An 18,028-nucleotide genomic window follows, 5' to 3' on the forward strand; every position below is an offset into this window, starting at 1 on the left:
ACTATTCTGGGATCCTTGTCCCCATTCCCCTCTTGAGCTAATCTCTGAGCTCTTAAATGGTTTTATTTTTATTGGAAAGAAATGTGTTAAGGACAGACCCATAAAGTGCTTACAGTATTGCGATAATAGTGAGTAGCATAGAAAGGAGGCTGCCTGGACTTGAGGTCCTTGTTCCTCCTATAAAAGAATCAAGTGCTTGTCAAAGGCTTAGCACCTATGTGGCAGAAATGAGCCACCATTCTCTTGGTTTTCCTTGATAAATTTACTTTAAAGAAGATGCTGGAAGGGCAGGCTAGTGGGTCTACCAATGCAAGATGAGGATTTCATCAGGCTGAAGGCATTAGTTTTCTAACCATAGTCCAAGGAGCCTCGGTGTCAATGTAAAGTAGGTAAAGGACAGGACTGACAGCACGTGACCCCACTCTTCAATGCCCACAACATTCCATGGATGTTAGAACTCCATGCTCCTGTCACTGCAAGCATAAAATATGTCACCAGATCAACTTCTCTTTGCTCCCTGGGTATTTGGGTATCTGATTTTAAAATGCTTAAATCTGTAAGATTCCAGTAGTTGCACTCTGCCTAGTTTAAACCAGAGGAGGAATGAGTGTAGAATTTGAATGTTTCAATAGTTTTTGTTCACTTTTGTGCAGGCAAGGATTCAACCCCTTAGTCTTGCCCAGAGGTTGTCTGTAATGCCCAGCAGGAATGCAGTTGGCACAATGTGATCAGATGGCCAAGTTTCTTCTCTCTTCACTGCACAACTAATGTTACTGCACTGCCTTCCTTTGCCTTAAGGACTGAGAATGGGCTGTTGAGATGGGATGGAATGGCTTATTCACATGTGCTTTCTTTTCTTCTTTGGAAGGGAAGGTAAAGATACCAAACAAAACTTTTACATCTGTACAGACTTCTGTCTCCCTCTACCCCCACTTCTACCCTTTGTAAAGTCATAAGGTTGCTTTCTATTTCCTCCTTCCTTTTTCTCCTTCCCTCCCTACAAACCCTAAAATCATACAGACAATAACATGGTCTTTTGGGTGCCCCAGAGAGTAGGGGGGTTACTCCAGTCTTCTCCTGGTTTTCTGTGTGAAGAAAGCATTTCTGCCTTAGATGGACAAGTTGATGGTTCTTTTGGAATGGAATCTTCATCCTCTTTCTAGGTCTTCTTCATTTCCCATTCCTTAAGTACAGAAAGACAAAATAAATCAATTTGTTGAGTGTTCTAGTACAACTGAAGAATAAAAAACATTTTACTGCACCTACTTATATAAAGATCTCCACCGGCCAGGCCAGAGAACCTTGGATCCTGATCCTAGTTATTTTGTGGCCTTGAGTAAGTCACTTCTTCATGCTGCTATCTCTTGTCCCTTCATCCATTCCAAACAGAGTAGCCAAGATGGCCTTAAATATGTGATTGACATGAAAAATGCCTTGCTCAAATCTGGTCAGAGAGTTTCCTTTTTTTTTTTGTGGACTGGGGTTTGAACTCAGGGCCTACATTACCAGCCCTTTTTGATGATGGGTTTTTCGAGATGGGGTCTCATGAACTGTTTGCCCAGGTTGGCATCAAACCATGATCCTCTGATTTCTGCCTCTTAAGTAGCTAGGATTACAGGTGTGAGCCACCAGTGCTCAGCTGTCATTATGTTAAACATAATCTAGAGATCCTCTAATGGCCTATAAGTCTTAGATAAAGGATTGTCTAAATATGACCTATTGACCAGATCTGGTTTGTTGTCTACTTTTTCGTATAACCCATTAGCTAAGAATGTTTTCTACATTTTTAAGTGTTTGGAAGAAAAAAGAAAGAGAACAGTATTTCATGATGAGTGAAAATTATATGCAATTCAAATTTTAGTCTTTAGTTTTATTGGGACACAGCCATGTTGTTCATGTAATTACCAATTGTCAATGGCTATTTTTGTGCTACAATGGCAGAGATGAGTGGTGGTAAAACAGACTATATGGCCCACAAAGTCTAAAATATTTACTGTCTGGTACTTTACAGAAAGTTTGTCAGCTCAGGACTGGACAACTGGCCCTAGCTGGTTCCTTCTCTGATCTCATTTCCTAATGGTCACCCTTTGTTCCTCTCACTGGAACCACTCAGATTTGCCTGATGGTTCTCAAACATGTTAAGCTTTTTCTTCATTTCAAGGACCTGGCACTTGCTCTTGCTCTTCTTTCTTCCTGAGTCACCTTTCCCTCAGATACCACTCACTCCCTCACACTCCATTTGGTTGGTTGCTTATGTGTTATCTCTCGAAATGGCCTTTGCTGCCATTATAACTAACAGCAGCCATATCACTTGTCTTCTCTCGCCTTCCCCTGCTTTCTTTTACATCACAGTACCTATTACCAACTGGCATCATATTCTTTATTTATGTGTTTATTTAAACTCTTCCTCCCAACTCCTTGAGGGCAGGGACTTGTTTGGGTTCCCTGCTAATTTTTCATCTTAAATAGAAAACTCATTGATCTTTACATCAAACTATCTTTCCCGTCTCATCTCCCACCAATATCTGAGACATTCTGTGCTCAGCATCAACTTCAGCAAAGGCTTACTGAGCATCTCATATGTGCTAGGCAGTTTTTTTTTTTGAGACATGGTCTTGCTATGTAACCCAGACTAGCCTTGAACTAATGACCCTCCTGCCTCAGCCTCCCGAGTGCTACCATGTCCAGCACTGGGCTTTTGTTCTTCAGGTCCACACTTTTTATCTGCTATTGTGAAATCTAGAGAGCTCTGAAGCTAACATATTTCTCAAGTGTTTTGGTATAAACTCATTGGTGGCAAAGTCTGGTCTGACCTGATAGGAAGCTGTTGGTTAGTCCATGGAGGTGAGAACAGTCATGTGACCTAATGAAGAATTGTTAACAAATGTGCTTACAGGTACTACCTAAAACTTGGAGTTTTTCCATCCTACTTAGCATCTGCCATTGTACAATTCAGTGAGTTCTGAAACACAGCTGAGTGTGAGTTACCCAAAGGGACTATGACCCAGCTGTACAGTAAGAACTGGAAGAGGGGTGTTTGTATATCCACTTTGCCAATGATACCTTGCATACCCTTTGGCAAGTCCTATCACCACCAGATCTTGTTTCTTCACTTAAGAAATGGGACCTTTCCTGTCTTAAAACAATTTTAGGCTCAGAAACCAAATGATTGAGCTTGTCAGAACTATGCATTAACAATGAGTGAATAAGTTCTGGGTGAAATTTGAGGATTATGGCTCTTGATGAAAACTCATGAGTTTTACTGCATGGATGTACTGGCAATTTCCTCCCTTTCTTACATGCTGATATTTTTGGTTTTGGTGAGTTTCCATATATAAAGAGCTACCAGATCTGTGACTTCCTTTCTTTTTTTTTTTTTTTTGGCAGAACTGGGGTTGGGGGTTTGAACTCAGGACCTCATGCTTGCTAGGCAGGTGCTCTACCACTTGAGCCACTCCACCAGCACAAAGTATCATTTTAATTTTTTTTCATGGGGTTTGAACTTAGGGCCTCACACTTGCTGAGCAGGTGCTCTAACTCTTGAGCCATTCCACCAGCCCTCACATCTGTGACTTTTGAGTGTGGAACTGTTGGTGTACCTTGGCTTTCTGTAGCACCCTTCCTTGGTTGGAGGTTCCGATGGATGGGCTCCTTTTCCTCAGCTCAGAAACACAGTTGACAGGGAGAGACTGCTCAGAGACATTGTTCTGGGGTTTAGTTGAAGTTTCCTGTTGGTAGTCCAAAAAAAAAAAAAAAAAAGATCTAATGCTGGCTATCTGCATGCAGCCTGCCCTCCAAGTAAGGCACTTTAAAATAGAAGGCATTAGGCAAACATGTCAGCATTGAACAAGGGTGAGGGGAAGAAGATACTGAGGTCACAGACTTAAACAGTAACAACCATGATTACCAAACCCTCACATTGTACCAAGCACTGCATGGATTAGCTCATGCAACTTTCAACAAGTTCACAAAGTAATACTATGAGCCATTCATTTTACAAATAAGGAAACCGGGAAAGTCAAGTTGCTGTGCAATGTCACTGACTGGTAAATATGAGAGCTGGGATTCAAGCCCCACAGCTCTGCTGTTGTTTTGAGCCCAGGGCCTCATGCATCTAAGCACATGCTCTACCACAGAGCCATGCAGCCCTACTCTTCACCTCTCTCTGGTATTTCTTCTTATTTTCTGCACTCCCTTCACCCTTTACATCTTCTAGACAATTGCTTAATGTCTTACTGGATGCAGTTCCTTAAGTGTGGTATCTTAGTAGCTAAGACTGTAAGGAATATAGAGAAGACTTCTCTTTATCTCCAAAGGTATCAGAAAGATCCAAAGTGAAAAGTGAAGCACTCTGGACAAGGAACATCAGGGTGTGCTAGTGGGAGGAAGCAGCTGTAATGGATGAGCCAGTTCTAGTTCCTCCACCAGCCCTCTGTGACTGTGAGGAAATGTTCCTCATCTGTAAAATGAGGTTGGAAACACCCCATGGAGAGGAAGTGTGGAGGTGTAAGACACAGTTCTGGCTTCAGAGTCACTGGGTGTGATCTGGAACAATAGCAATAATAACACAGCTCCCAATCACAACTCATATTTATTAAACAAGCTGTTTGTTCTCTTTGAGTCTCAATTTTGTAATGTGAAAGCAGGAAAGACATTTAGTCATTCAACAAGCATTTATTACACTCCTACTATTCAGACTTTGTAAAGGTCTAGTGATATAATAAACAAAATACACAGTCTTAGTTCCTTTTTTTTGGTGCTGGGGATTGAACCTAGGGCATCAGACAGGCCAGGCAAGTGTTATACACTGAGGTACACTCCTAGGCCCCAATTACTAATAAAAATACAAACTAGTTGTATGTGTGGGAGACACACATTATGCAAAGATAAATACAAATACACATAAAAGTTGTGGGTTCAATGCTATGAGGAAGATTAACAGATGGGACTCTTGGTAATTGAGACTAGTGTTTCCCCATTAGGGATGATTTTGTCTTCCCAGGGACATCTGGCAATTTCTGGAAACTTTATTTTTTCAGCCAGGGTCTCACAGCACAGGATGGCCTGGAACCCACTATTTATTCCAGGCTGACCTCAAACTCATAATCCTCCTGCCTCCGCCTCCTAAGTGCTGGGATTATAGATGTGTACCAATTCGTCCAAATGATGAATGACAAACAAAAATGGAGCCATTTTTGTTATCAAAACAGGGTGGCGTGCTATTAGCTACCAATGGGTAGAGATTAGGGATTCTGGTAAACATCCTAGGATGCACACAACAGTCCCCTATAAAAAAGAATTATTGGTCCCAAATGTGAACACTGTTAGGATCGAAAACTCTAATAGAGGAAAATGGATGGAACTGGAGATCATGTTGAATGAGATAAGCCAAGATCAGAAAGACAAATATTGCCTGTTCTCACTCATATGTAGAATCTAGACCTATAAAAAATTTGACATGAATGTAAAAGGGGGACCAGTGGGAGGGATCGGGGGAAGCAGAAAGTGATGGGGGAGTGAATATGATCAAAGTACATTATATGTAAGTATGAAAATAAACTCACTAAAAACTAACATAAAGAGGGAATGAAAAGGTAATGATAATAGAAAGTAATAGAGGGGGTAAATTTGATCAAAGCACATTATATACATATATGGAAATACCACAATGAAACTCCTTTGTACAATTAATATATGCTGATTAAAAAAAAAAACCCTGATAGACATAAGGTCAGGGAAGTCTCTCTGAGGAAGTCCTGTTGGAGGTGAGAGTACCACCTCGCAGGGCTGCCAGGAGCATGACAGAGAATAGATGCAAAGCCCTAACGATAGGACTTGGAGATCTCAGGAAAGGTCACGTGCCACGGTCGTGAAGCTCTATAGTCAGACTTCTTGGGTCTGGAATTCTGTCTTATCACCTCACTGAATGACCTTGAGTAAGTCATTCAAGACCTCTAAACCCAGTTTTCTTGTCTGTCAAGTGAGGTTAATACATGCAACACTACCTTATAGGATTGCTGTGAAGATTTAGTGAGGTAATACAGCTTAAGTATGGCCTTACTGGCCATGGTAATCCATCAACATGTTCGCTATTCAACATGGGCTAGCTACTGTCATTAATAACCCCAAAGCCATTTCTAAGATCTCAAATGTCTAAGACCACGGTGTTGCTGCTGAGGAGGGAGCGACAGGCTGGAGAGCCCCTAGAACTTGCTCCAAGAGTCCTCTTCCTAGCTGTGCTGCAGGTGGTACATGCTCTCACCTCTCTGGGCCTTAGCATTCTCATCCGTAAAGGAGCAAACCTGCCCCCAAGAAACAGTCCTGAATGAGACATCCGTAGTATAAAAGGGGACTGAGGGTCAGGCAGTGGACTCACCCCACTCTTGTTCTTGCTGCTCACTGAGAGCCCCAGGGCCGGGCCCCCTGCTAGGGACTGCTGCAGGCGCTCCTTCACAGACACGAGCCTCAGCTCTAGGTCAATGCGGCGTTCTTCCTTTGCCCGACACTCAGCTTCCAGGGTGGTCACAGCATCCTCCAGGGCCTTCAGCCTTGCTCCTGAGTCCAGAGACACTGATGAGAAACAGTTGAGCCTAGCCTGGAGCTCAGGGAGTCTTGTCAGGGCCTCCAACTCCTATCTGTCCCTTCTGCAGTGTCTCTCCAATTCCTTAGTCCTGGTTATGAGATGGATTTTGGGCCTGGGCTTCCAGCTCCATGCTGAGTGATGAGTGGTGTGGTCTTTATCTGCCCAGTACCCATCTTCCAGAAATAGCACCCTGATTTTCTACTGGAAAACCATCTTTCCCCTCTCATTCCTTGTAGTTTGAGTGGGGCTGACCTCATTCCTAGATCAAGGATTTGGCACATAACCTAGGCCTGTCCTATGATCACGTCTCATTTTTCTGATCACAATGACTGGCTTAGGGATAAGACTTGGGTCTAATTAGAGTGAATCCTGAAGTTTTGGTAGCAGTCACTGGAAAGAGAAACTTTCTTTGCTGGGGTGGCTAAGAGGACTGGGTAAGGGCTGAGGCCTCCCACAAGAGGGAAACAACAAAATCAAAAAGAGGGACGGTACAAATATGAGTTAGAGAAGTTAGCTTCCTGGTGACATCATTTAGAGCCCTATGCCTCAATACACCTGCTTCTCAATTTTGCAGCTCATTTTTCTTCTTTTATTTCCATGCCATTTTCACTTTTGTTTCTGCCACTTGCATACCGCAGTCATAACCCAAGGCTTTACACAGACCAGGGTTTCCAGTAGGATTTTGCTGCTTACAGTTTAATCCAACAAACCTGCATAGTATCTTTGTTGTGCCAAACGGTGTTGAGTTTTACTAGGTTTAAAAATTAGTCCCATTCTTTGGACTTTACACTGGAGGGTTTCCCAGTCTGTTAAATCCATTCATTCATTTCTTCAGTAGATATTTATTGTATTCTTACTATGTACCAGGTACTATCCTAGACCCTTGGGATGTATCATTGAGCTAAACAGGCAACGATACTTGCTTATATTTGTGTATGTTATAAGAAATAAAATAATAAACATAATAAATAATCTACTATGTTACAAAGTGAATAGTGCTATAGAAAAAAAAAAAAGTTGAGCAGGACAAGTAGGATAGTGAGCCTGCTTCAAATCCTGGTTCCGACTCTTGGAAAATTCTTTTTTGAGGTACTGGGGCTTGAACTCAGGGCCTTCACCTTGAGCCACTCCACCAGCCCTATTTTTGTGAAGGGTTTTTCGAGATAGGGTCTGTGGAACTATTTGCCTGAGCTGGCTTTGAACCACAATCCTGCTGATCTCTGCCTCCTGAGTAGCTAGGATTATAGGTGTGAGCCACCAGTGCCCAGCTTGGACAATTCTCTGTAATGAAACCAAACTACCTCTAGGCTCCTCTCTCCCACTGATTCTGGTTTTGAGACACACAATGTGTCTTATCTTCTGAGGTTCATTTCAATCTGTGGATGGGCTTCGGGGAAGGTCTATAAGAATTGGCCTTAGGATCGATCGGTGCTTCAGAGGGTGATGCTATCTTGGACATGTTCTGTATGGACAGGACTTCTGTTCCCCCCAGCTTATGGAGGAATCTCAGGCTGAAAATGTTAAACTGAAGCTTGAGAGAGAATTAAAGGAAACTCAGAAGAAAATGGGTGTGGAGGAGGCCAGAGCAGGTAGGGCCTGCTGAGGTCCCTGGATTTCTGAAGAGGATGGTGGGAAATGTCACTGTCCATCATTCCTAGACCCTGGACCAGCGTCTTAACATATCTGTGAGTGAATGCACGTGGGATTCCAAGGGATTGCTTATCTCCTTGAAGTTAAGGCACACTTCTAAAACCAGGTTGCCTCTTACTACTGTTAGGACTACCATTATTGTGATGCTTTTTCATCCTCTAGCTAAAAGCAGTCACTAAACTACTGGCCCTTCCTTTAGTGAGGAGGATGAGGGGAGAGAAGGCTACCTCTTCTGTGTGGGAAACTGGGTAGCCTGTGCAAGAGAGCTCCCGTTGCTGTGCCAGGGGAGGTGCCAAGGCTGAGCCGTTCCGCACCCATGCAGGTACCTGGGTTGTTCCGAATGGCTTCCCTCAGGTCCCTTTTCTCTTGCCGCAGGGCCATCAGCTCTGTCCGAATTGTCTCTTTCTCTTTCTCCAGCTTCTCTTTTTCTACTAGGTACCTCCGGGCGTCCTCCTCAGCTCGGTTCTTACCGTACTTGTATTGATTGGCACCTGCAGAGGGAAGAAAAAAGCCTCAGTTCTGACCTCTGGTGAGGTGTAGGTGGTGCTAGCTTCTCTCTCAGCCTCGACTTCTCTGTCTATAAGCTCAGGAATATTTAGATTTGCTCCTTTAGATATATTTAGTGTGAATCCCAAGGAAGAAAGGCGCAAAGGGGAAGCAGCAGAGCATGGAGACAGGGGCAAGGGCTTTGGAACCAGGCAGATCGGTCCTTACTGTTGTGTGATGCCGGGCGGAAGTGAATGGTATTCCTTTCCGCCAGGCCTCACCTTCCTTACATGGAAATAGGGATATTGACAACATGTACCTCACAGGATGCAGTGAGGTTTAAATGAGATAGTTAAGTTACTTAGTATAGTAGTTGGCGAATGGTGAGTACTTAGTAAATATTAGATAATAACGACAATGGTAATATATAATAACAAATTTTATGATGGATAACACACTTTGGTTTTAAAAGGAAATGTTTTATAGGAATCAACTCTCAGGTACGTATGAGATAGGGAGACAGCTACAAACAACTCAGCTCTACAGAGATTCCGACCTGGGCTAACGTCAGGCACTGCCCATTGTTTTGCTGAGGAAGTAGTCTACTGTAGGTGCAACACAATCATGGACAGTAACAACAAAAGATTATGGCAAAAACTAATTGCCCGGTCACTATATGCTAGGCATTACCTGCTAAGGCATTTACTTTCATTCCCATTTAATCCTTATAAAAGCTATTTTATCATTAGCGCTATTATTTATTTGCCTGTCTGCTAATTACTTATGAGCGCTATTTTATTGTTGAGGAAACTGAGGGACAGAGAGGTTAGGTCCCACTACAAAATGGCAGAACCTTTGTAAATGGGATTAGTGTCTTTACAAAAGAGACCACAGAGAACAATAAGAGGGCCATCTATGAAACAGAAAACGGGCCCTCATGGACACCAAATCTGCTGGTTCCTTGGACTTTCCAGCCTAGAGACCTATGAGAAATAAATGTTTGGTTTTTGGTTATCCAGTTTATGGAATTTTGTTATAGCAAAAGGCTACGGGTAGACTAAGCACCTTTCCTTTTGTGTTCTTTAGTTTCTTCATGTGAAAAGCAATCATGTTGGACTACATCTGTGTTTCCCCACTGTGGTTTCCAGTTGCTTCTCAAGAAGCCCTGTGACTTTACCGTGGTGGCTAATAGGCCACTGTGGGGGCACAGGAGAGGCCTTAGCCAAAGTAGATCCATTCGTATCGCTTTCATGAGAGATTTGATTTGAATAAGGGGTCTAGGTATTTTTTTGACATTTTGTGATTGCTTTATTCTTACATGCTTGTTTCAGTTAAACTTCCCTTTAAAGTGGGGTTTTCACAAGGCTCTGAATTTCCAGTGCCTAAGAGAGCAGCATTTAAAGAGTGTCACACATCTCTTAACTGTTTAGGGAGGGAACTCGGTCCCAGAGAGGAGAAGAGACTTTTTCAAAGTCACATAGTAATATAGTGGTCAAGTGAGGAACAGAAGACAAATCTGACTCCCAGGAGAGATGATCTGTAATAATGAAATGGAGCTATAGTGTAGAAAAAGTAGTTTTTCCAAAATAAGTCTTCACAAAGCAAAAATAGAATGTGGCTTTGTTCAGGTGCAGGGGGAAGAAATGTAAAGGAAGGAAGAAGAAACTCTTGGAACGTGTTGTTCTGCAGGAAACTGGCTTGCTGACAGTCACAGGTCACACAGGAGCAGAGGCAAGAGCTGGAAACACAGAACTTGCAGCCGTTATCTGGCACACTTAGTCAATCCTGTGTAGTGACAATCAGGAACTTCTGTGTCCCATGTGGTGCTGGGTAGAGCTCAGACTGGGACACAGGTGAGCTGTGGCTCTCATTGCAGTCCCCTCCAGGGTGTGTGGAGGGGTCTGGATCTTCACATTTTACCCTAGATCAGAAACCAAAAATTGTTGGCCTCTGCAACGGATATAGTTTAGAGATGAATTCTGTATCTGTCCATACTGAATGAGTGCATATGATGTATATACACTCATCTATGTACACACTCATTCAGTGTTAGAATTTTAAAAAACTATTTCCTAATATTAAAACGTGAGATTTTAATAAAGTCTAGATTTCTGGCCTTTGGAATAATCAGTAAGTCTGGCATCAGGGGCTGTGCTCCTGTGTGGGGACCACTCGAGGGCGTAGTGGTGGCCATAGAGTTGGGGCCCGAGCACTCCAGTTTTGCTCTCCCTCCATCTCTGTACTTTGTTGTTACTTTTCCTTTTTCTTTTTTTCTTGAGCTGCTAGGAATGGAACCAGGTTCTTGGGCAAGCTGTCTACCACTGAGATACACCCCGGTGGCTGTTACTTTTCTTAGGGTACAGTGTTTTCTTTCTCCTCTCCTTACCCATTAAATTTGCCTGCCTGACACCAGGAGGAAGCATGGTCTGTTTCCCTCCCGCTCCCTGCTCAGCAGAGAAGGCCCGCATGGAACTCACTGGAGGCATGGCGCTTGACTTTGACCTGTGGGTCCACTCGATGGGACTTCTCACTGCAGGAGGATGCATGGCGCTTCACCTGGGTCCCAGTGGGCCGCTCGGGCTCTTCATCCTGCTTGGGAGATGAGGAGGAAGATTAAGTGCAGGCAGGCCTAGACATCGAGGGAGGGGGGCTCTGTCCTTGCTGGAGGGTGAGCATGGTGGGACCTCTGAGAACTTGGCCTTACGTTTGTAGACTTGTGCCGTGCAAGTTACACATTTTGTAAATCACTTTCACTAGCAACATACCATGTGAAGCTCGTACTTGCTATGGGAGGCAGCAGAAGGCACCCTGCTGAGAGGCTAATCAAGAAGTCTCAAAAAGACTGTGGGTCATTAGATTTGATTTATCTTAGGTATTTTTGTCCTCACATCACTTGGAAACAGACTTCTAATTTTCTGAATTGCTAGTAGTTTCCCTCAAAAAAAAGAAGAAAGAAAGAAATGTCATAGATGAAATGTCATAGATGAAAGGAGTTAGAACTTACTAGACTGGTGCATTAAGAATATTACAGTCAGAGATAGGCGCCAGTGGCTCATGCCTGTAATCTTAGCTACTTGGGAGCTGAGATCATGAGGATTGCAGTTTGGGGCCAGGCCAGCTAGCACTGATAGTTCGAGAGACTCTTATCTCCAAAATAACCAGAGCAAAATGGACTGGCGGCATGGCTCAAGTGGTACAGCGTCTACTTAGCAACTGTGAAGCCCTGAGCTCAAACCCCAGACCCACCAAAAAACAAAAAGAATATTCCAGTCAGGTGTGGTGGTACACACCTGTAATCCCAGCTACTTGAGAGATGGAGGTGGGGGATTGCCATCTGAGGCTGGCCCAGGCAAAAGTTAGTGCGAGACTCTGTCCCAAAGCAAGCTAAGCAAAAGGACTGGGAGTATGGCTCAAATGGTAGAGTGCAGCACAAGGCCCTGAGTTCAGTCCTCAGTACCACAAAGAAAAAAGTAAACAAAAGAATATTACAGATGCTCAAAATCCTGGAATAGGATAATACGTTTATATAACAACTACATTAGTTCTACTTACTCCTCTGTATAAAACTTTACAATGTGCAGGCACTATGCTAATTTTTTTACATGAAGTATTTCATTTAGTTATTGCCATACCCCTAAAAAATAGGCTTTTACATGTGCACACTGAGTTGGGACGTGAGGGCCACAGAAGCAAGCCTGAGCAGGTGGCCTCAGCTGAGTCTGACTCCAGTGTTCATGTCTGAAGCGCCAGGCTTCCTGGCTCCTACTTGCCTTACAACCGAGCAAAACCTCAAGCTACACCCACTGGTTCATCTGAGTCTGAAGAAAGACCAGGGAAACAGCAGGGTGGCTGGGGGGAAGTTTCTAGAAAAGGTTGTCTGTGGAGGTGAGAGCTCAGTGTCACCCAGCACTGTTCATGACAGGACTCTGGCCTTGGTAGTCCTTCTGTGTGTCACAGTCACTTGGGGACGTGTGACAGTGGCAGAGGCCTCCCTGTAAATTAACGAGCTGCCTCGTGGTTTAGGGAGAAAAATAGATGAGGTGTAAATGTAGAATGCCACCAGGTGAGGGCTTGGGGGTGGTTGCCCGGTCAGCATTGGTCATCCCCAGGGACACTGGATCTGCAGCCTGAGTTCACAGAGCAGCACACAGAGGACAGCTCAGCCCAGCCCCTTGCTCAGCTGGACCCACTGCCTCATGGTCCTGCAGGGGACACAGTCTCCTGAGCCCTTTCTTCCTCCCAATCTAGGCCTCTTGCTGCTGACCAGCCACCCTGCTGCACCAGGGAGTCCTCACTCTGAACCACATGCTGCAAGAAGACGGGGCTCCCCTTCCAGCTGCTAGTTAGACACAAGCACAAGGGGCCATGAGGGGAAAGAGAGAGACAGCAAAGTGGTCTTTGCCATGTTCATAGCTCCAGTGGACTGTACCTGCATCTTTTCGTAAGGAACGTCATCGTAGACTCGGGGCTCTGGCCACTGATCCTGGCAAGATCTTGCATAGCTAGAAAAGGAAAGGTACAGGGATGATGGAAATGACACTTTGAGACTTACACTACTTCCTGCCACCCTCATATGATTCCAGCAGCAGCTTAACGTAGTCAAAAGATCATGTGCTGTGTGAGGCCTTCAGGGGCAGGAATTCATCACCACCATCTATAAATCAGGAAACCTGGTCCAGGTAGCAAGCAACCTGCCCGTGCTTCCACAGCTGGGGTTAGAGAACTGGGACTCAAACTCAGCTCTTTTATTCTTTTTTTGATCAGGGTCTCACCATGTAGCCTAGGCTGGCCTTGAACTCTCAGTCTTCCTGCCTCAGCCTCCTGAGTGTTGGATTATAGACGTGCATTACCATGCTTGGCTTCAGCTCTTCTAAGGCTGAACTTCATGGACCAGCTACATGCCCACCTGGATGCTTGGGGGTGTGACAGCTTAAGGTCCCATGGCACGAGGGCAGAGCACAGACCACTTCTCCCCGGCTTCCGCACTTTTGCTCATTCTATCCACAGCTGAAGGACCCTGGCCCAGGTCCTTCAGCCAGTTCCCTCCCCCATGCTGGATGAAGAAGGCCCCATCCTAGCATCCCAAGGAACAATCCTCCCAAGGGCTTCCTCCCTTTCCTCCCAGTGCCTGAAGCTGTACGCAGAACCTCCGAGATGGAGCTGAGACAGGAAAAGCCCTTGGTCAGGTGTGTGTGTCAGGGCCTGACCCTTACAGGAAGGAGTTGCGCCCAGCACTGACGATGCTGGTTAAGGTCTCCACATCCACGTAATCATAGTGCAGTGCCTCTGGGGTGACTTTGGAGCCCATCTCCACCAGCAGCAGCCCAAGCCAGCGACCCATGTCCTCTGAACAGTTTGCCTGGAAAAGAGGATGTAGAGTGCAGTTCATGTAGCACTGTGAGGGTTTCTGGCTACCTGCTTACTTCAGTCAAACCCACAAATACTTTTAAGTACTTACTGGATACCCAACACTTAGGGGTAAAAGAAGAATAAGAGTAGAACACATATCCAGAAATCAGATTCCTTCCTTCCTCCTATTCAAATTTATGCTCAAAAGCCATCTCCTCCGAGAGGCCCTCCCTGACTACCCCTTTAAGAGAGCACCCTCACTCCCACCCTCAGGGTCCTCCCAACCATCTGGTGTAAAAACAATGTTTAGGTATTCCCTGAAATTTGCGAAAACTATGCTTTTTATTATAGGAGGCTATGCTCATAGAACTCAAATGTGTTGTGATTGCCAAATAATTATAGTGCTTTATATAGGAAAATTTCCAAAACTTGCTGATCATCTAACCACATACTTAATTCTCATTGAAAGAGTATTATTATAAAGTCAACATAGCTTATACAAACTAAACCTGCATAAAGGAAGTATCGTTTTAAATTAAAAAGTTCTGTGTATAAGTTAAGGGAAATAAAAGAAGACCCCCTCCCCACTCCTGTTTTTGTGGTGCTGGTACGTGCTAGGCAAGCGCTCTACTGCTGAACTGTATCCCCAGTCCCCAGAGGCAGTGGATATTGGGCAACACCAAAAGGCTGGGTTTTAGTTCTAACACAATACCAAGAGACTGCTGACTCTCTGTGTAGCCCTGGACAAAGCATCTGGCTGACCCAGCCTCAGTTTCTTTACCTGTAATGCAAAGAGGCAGGTAACATTTTAAATTCTAATAGCCAAGGGACTGTCATGTGGAGGAGAAACTCAGTGTCATCATGATCTCAGAGAGGAGGGCCAGTGCCCAATGGGCAGGAAGGAGGGTGAACAAGTGAAATGAATTCCCAGTTCGTTCATCCATCGCTCAGCTAATGTTTATTGGACCCACAGGATGTGCCTCACGTGTAATGTTTTAGAAAAATGAAAGTATGCAGAGCATACGCCCCCAGCCCTTCCAGCTTTAGTTTACCGATAAGGCCACTTTTGTCCCGGGTTCCCCTTGGACCTTGATCCACCTACTTCCATCTCCCAAGAAGCTGGGTTCACGTGTGTACCACCACACCTGGCCTGAGAAACCTTTCTAGAAATTCAAGTTGCTTGCTGGGAGGGGCAGGCTAATTGAAGGACTCTATTCATCTGAGATGGAGACCCCTGCTGGGAAGGGTTTAGAGGGGACCCCAGAATCAAATGTGGGCCTTACATCAGATGAGATGCCTTTCAGATTTGGAATTTTAAGGTCGGGAGCAATAAACAAACCTTGGTTCTAGGGCTACCAGAATTAGGAAGTAAACATATGGAATGCTCTTAAGTTATATGAATTTCAGATAAAAACAAAACAAAAACTCTAGTACAGGTATAGCCCCTAAATGTATGGGATGTACTTGTGTTAGACATGTTATTGTTTAGGTGGAATTCGAATTTACGTGTGTGTCCTATGTTACTGGCAGGCCTACTAGGGCCTCCCCGCTCAGTCCCTGCAGTGCAGTGTCGTGGCAAGCCCACCACCTGCACAAAGACAAGACCTGGAGGCCAGGGTCCAGTGCTCAGGACCTCTCGGGCCTTCTCCTCTCACCTCCAGGATGACCACCTCCTGCCGGTTGCGCAGGATCCTGAAGGCAAATGGGTGCCGGGGCCCAAAGCCCGGGGCCACCTCGCAGCCGCGCAGGGCGATGGCGTTCACGTGGGTCCGCAGGTCCGCGCGGTCCTTGTGGAAGTACAGAGTGTTGCACTTGAGGCGGCACCAGCGTTCCTTCCAGCCCTGGCTCACCAGCACGTTCAGATAGCCTGCGAGGGGACAGGGCGGCGTGACCTCCCCACAGCCCGCCCAAACCCCAGGCGGGGAGGGTACTGCGCCCGCCTCCCTCAGCCCGTTCTCCCGCCTGTGCCCTTCGGCAATGACTCTCGCAACCATTCATCACTGCACACCCTGGGGACCACGCCTGGTGGGAAGAAAAGCGCGGGAGCTCCATAGAAGATAGATAAGACAACTCCATCCATCCGCCCCCATCGAAACTGAGCCTGAAAGGTGGAAACTAATGGATGGCGCTGACACCTAGCGGCAGCGCGTGGGAACAACACCATCCGGCCAAGGGAAAGAATGGAAGAACTCTGGGAAGGCCTCAGATGGGGTTAGAATTGTCTCTCAGCCCTTCACACTTACTTTTCCTTTTACCGTAGCCCGCCTTGTTATGTGCTTTTGGAGTATTTTTTTTTTTTCAGGGCTACTAGAATATTTCTGCATATCCGAAACAGATGATTTTATTTTATTTTTTTGCAGTGCCGGGAATTGAACCCAGGGCCTCACGCAACCTTTCAGCCCCTTAAAACAGACGGTTTTCCACTGGATTACAGTGTATATTCCATATACTGCATGTACGTGAAAAAGATAATGCTTTCCCTTCCCAAACAGTTTTCACTCACATTGAACACATTTATACTAAAAAGTCCTTAAATAATTTTATCCAAATTTCCTTTGAGACAGGGCTGTAACTTATAAACCTGGCGAGTTACATGCTATGAAATAAGTCACAGTCCTCTCATTACAGCAGAGGACAGTGAGAAACTGAGGCCCAGAGATGGGCAGTGGTTTAGACTAAGGACACAGGGAACGCAGACATGGAGTCAGTTGGCTTTCCCTTTGGCTGAGCATTGGGGCCTCATGGGAACCAAGTGAAGCAGGACATGGAAGTTCACGGAGTGGGATTCAGCCATCCAGAGGCTGCGATCTCTCCCCTGCCTTGGGGAGCAGGTGGACAAGGCATGGGGAGGGTCTCTTGGCTTTAGCCCTAGGAGTCTGGATCTGTAGGGTTTGAACCCCCGTGCTCCCCATGAGGTTACCTACCACAACATGGAACCTCCTCCTCTGCGGAGAACGTCTGCAGGTCCTCAGCCAGCGCCTTCTTCTTGGAAAAGCTGATGATGCGGGTAATCTTGCGGCCAGCAGCCCTGCTCATGGAGCCCTTCAGCTCAGCCAGGCTGCTCTTCTTCCCTTTGCCTGGTACCGCAGAGATAGATCAGAGGGGGCTGAGGGCCCTGCAACCCGGTTCCGCCCTCCCTGGCAGCCCTCGCAGCCCGCCCACAGGGACTGGCCTGCAGTCCCAGGTATGACAGGAACAGGCTCTGCAACTGTGTGCCCATGGGCAAGGCCACTGTAGCTCTGGCATTCTCCAGCCCCAGCTGGCAGAGGCTCCTACCATGTTCGCGGCCAAGGGTGGAACCATTGTCGCCCATGCCCAGGCTGTCGGAGTCTGAGGTCTGCTTCTCTTGGGACAGCCTCTGGGGAGGGACAGAGACAGCCTCACAGCAGGAGGCACTCAGAAGGACCCCTTTATTGATTCAATCTTCCCTTATGTCTCCAAAACATGATAAATAGTTTAAAAACATTGTCAGTAATGATCATGTGCCTGATATGAAGTACCCCAGATATCTGGAAGACATCAATGACTTGGGCATGTTCGTTTCTTCCTGTTACAGTATTGAGAATAATGTCCTAGGAGTTTGCACTGTATCCAGCAGGTGACAGGGAGCTGGGAAGGTATGTAATCCAGTGACGTTGTGGGGATGGACAGCAGGGGGTAAGACTGGATGCAAAAGATCCACTGAAGAGAGTATCATCCTGGTAAGATGAGACTCCAGAAGGGGATGAATCAAGAAGACAGTGAGGAATTACGATGAGAGTGAGGACGGAGTAAAAAGGATGAGCTAGCAACCATTTTCAAAATAGTCAAGACAGGACCTGGAGCCCAACAGGAGTCTACTGTGATTCTAGTGCAGAGGAGAGGATGATAAGGACAAGAACACACACACCATACTAACAACTTTGTTGCCAGCCAACATTATTTTTACTCATGATACCAGTCCAGGTCATTGATTCACTG

The 18,028-nt window shown here is 45.6% G+C and overlaps 1 protein-coding gene across 11 annotated transcripts in view; it reads right to left on the reverse strand.

Annotated features, from left to right (window-relative positions):
* Positions 1–238: 238 nt before the first annotated feature.
* Positions 239–18,028, reverse strand: part of Afap1l1 (actin filament associated protein 1 like 1) — a 55,196-nt gene continuing 37,406 nt past the window's right edge. For 8 of the 11 annotated variants that reach the window (XM_020170008.2, XM_020170011.2, XM_074076686.1 and 5 more), the window contains 10 exons: positions 17,345–17,426; positions 16,993–17,145; positions 15,724–15,935; positions 13,933–14,078; positions 13,149–13,221; positions 11,197–11,311; positions 8,560–8,724; positions 6,377–6,570; positions 3,600–3,728; positions 239–1,183 (listed from right to left, as the gene is read on the reverse strand). In XM_020170008.2, coding sequence (XP_020025597.1) covers positions 1,160–1,183; positions 3,600–3,728; positions 6,377–6,570; positions 8,560–8,724; positions 11,197–11,311; positions 13,149–13,221; positions 13,933–14,078; positions 15,724–15,935; positions 16,993–17,145; positions 17,345–17,426 — 1,293 coding nt within the window. In that variant the 3' untranslated portion in view covers positions 239–1,159. The remainder of the gene's footprint in view (positions 1,184–3,599; positions 3,729–6,376; positions 6,571–8,559; positions 8,725–11,196; positions 11,312–13,148; positions 13,222–13,932; positions 14,079–15,723; positions 15,936–16,992; positions 17,146–17,344; positions 17,427–18,028) is intronic. The other 3 variants (XM_074076684.1, XM_074076682.1, XM_074076683.1) reach the window with 3 other exon arrangements.

This window comes from Castor canadensis, chromosome 6 (assembly GCF_047511655.1).
Source record: "Castor canadensis chromosome 6, mCasCan1.hap1v2, whole genome shotgun sequence".
Lineage (NCBI taxonomy): Eukaryota > Metazoa > Chordata > Mammalia > Rodentia > Castoridae > Castor > Castor canadensis.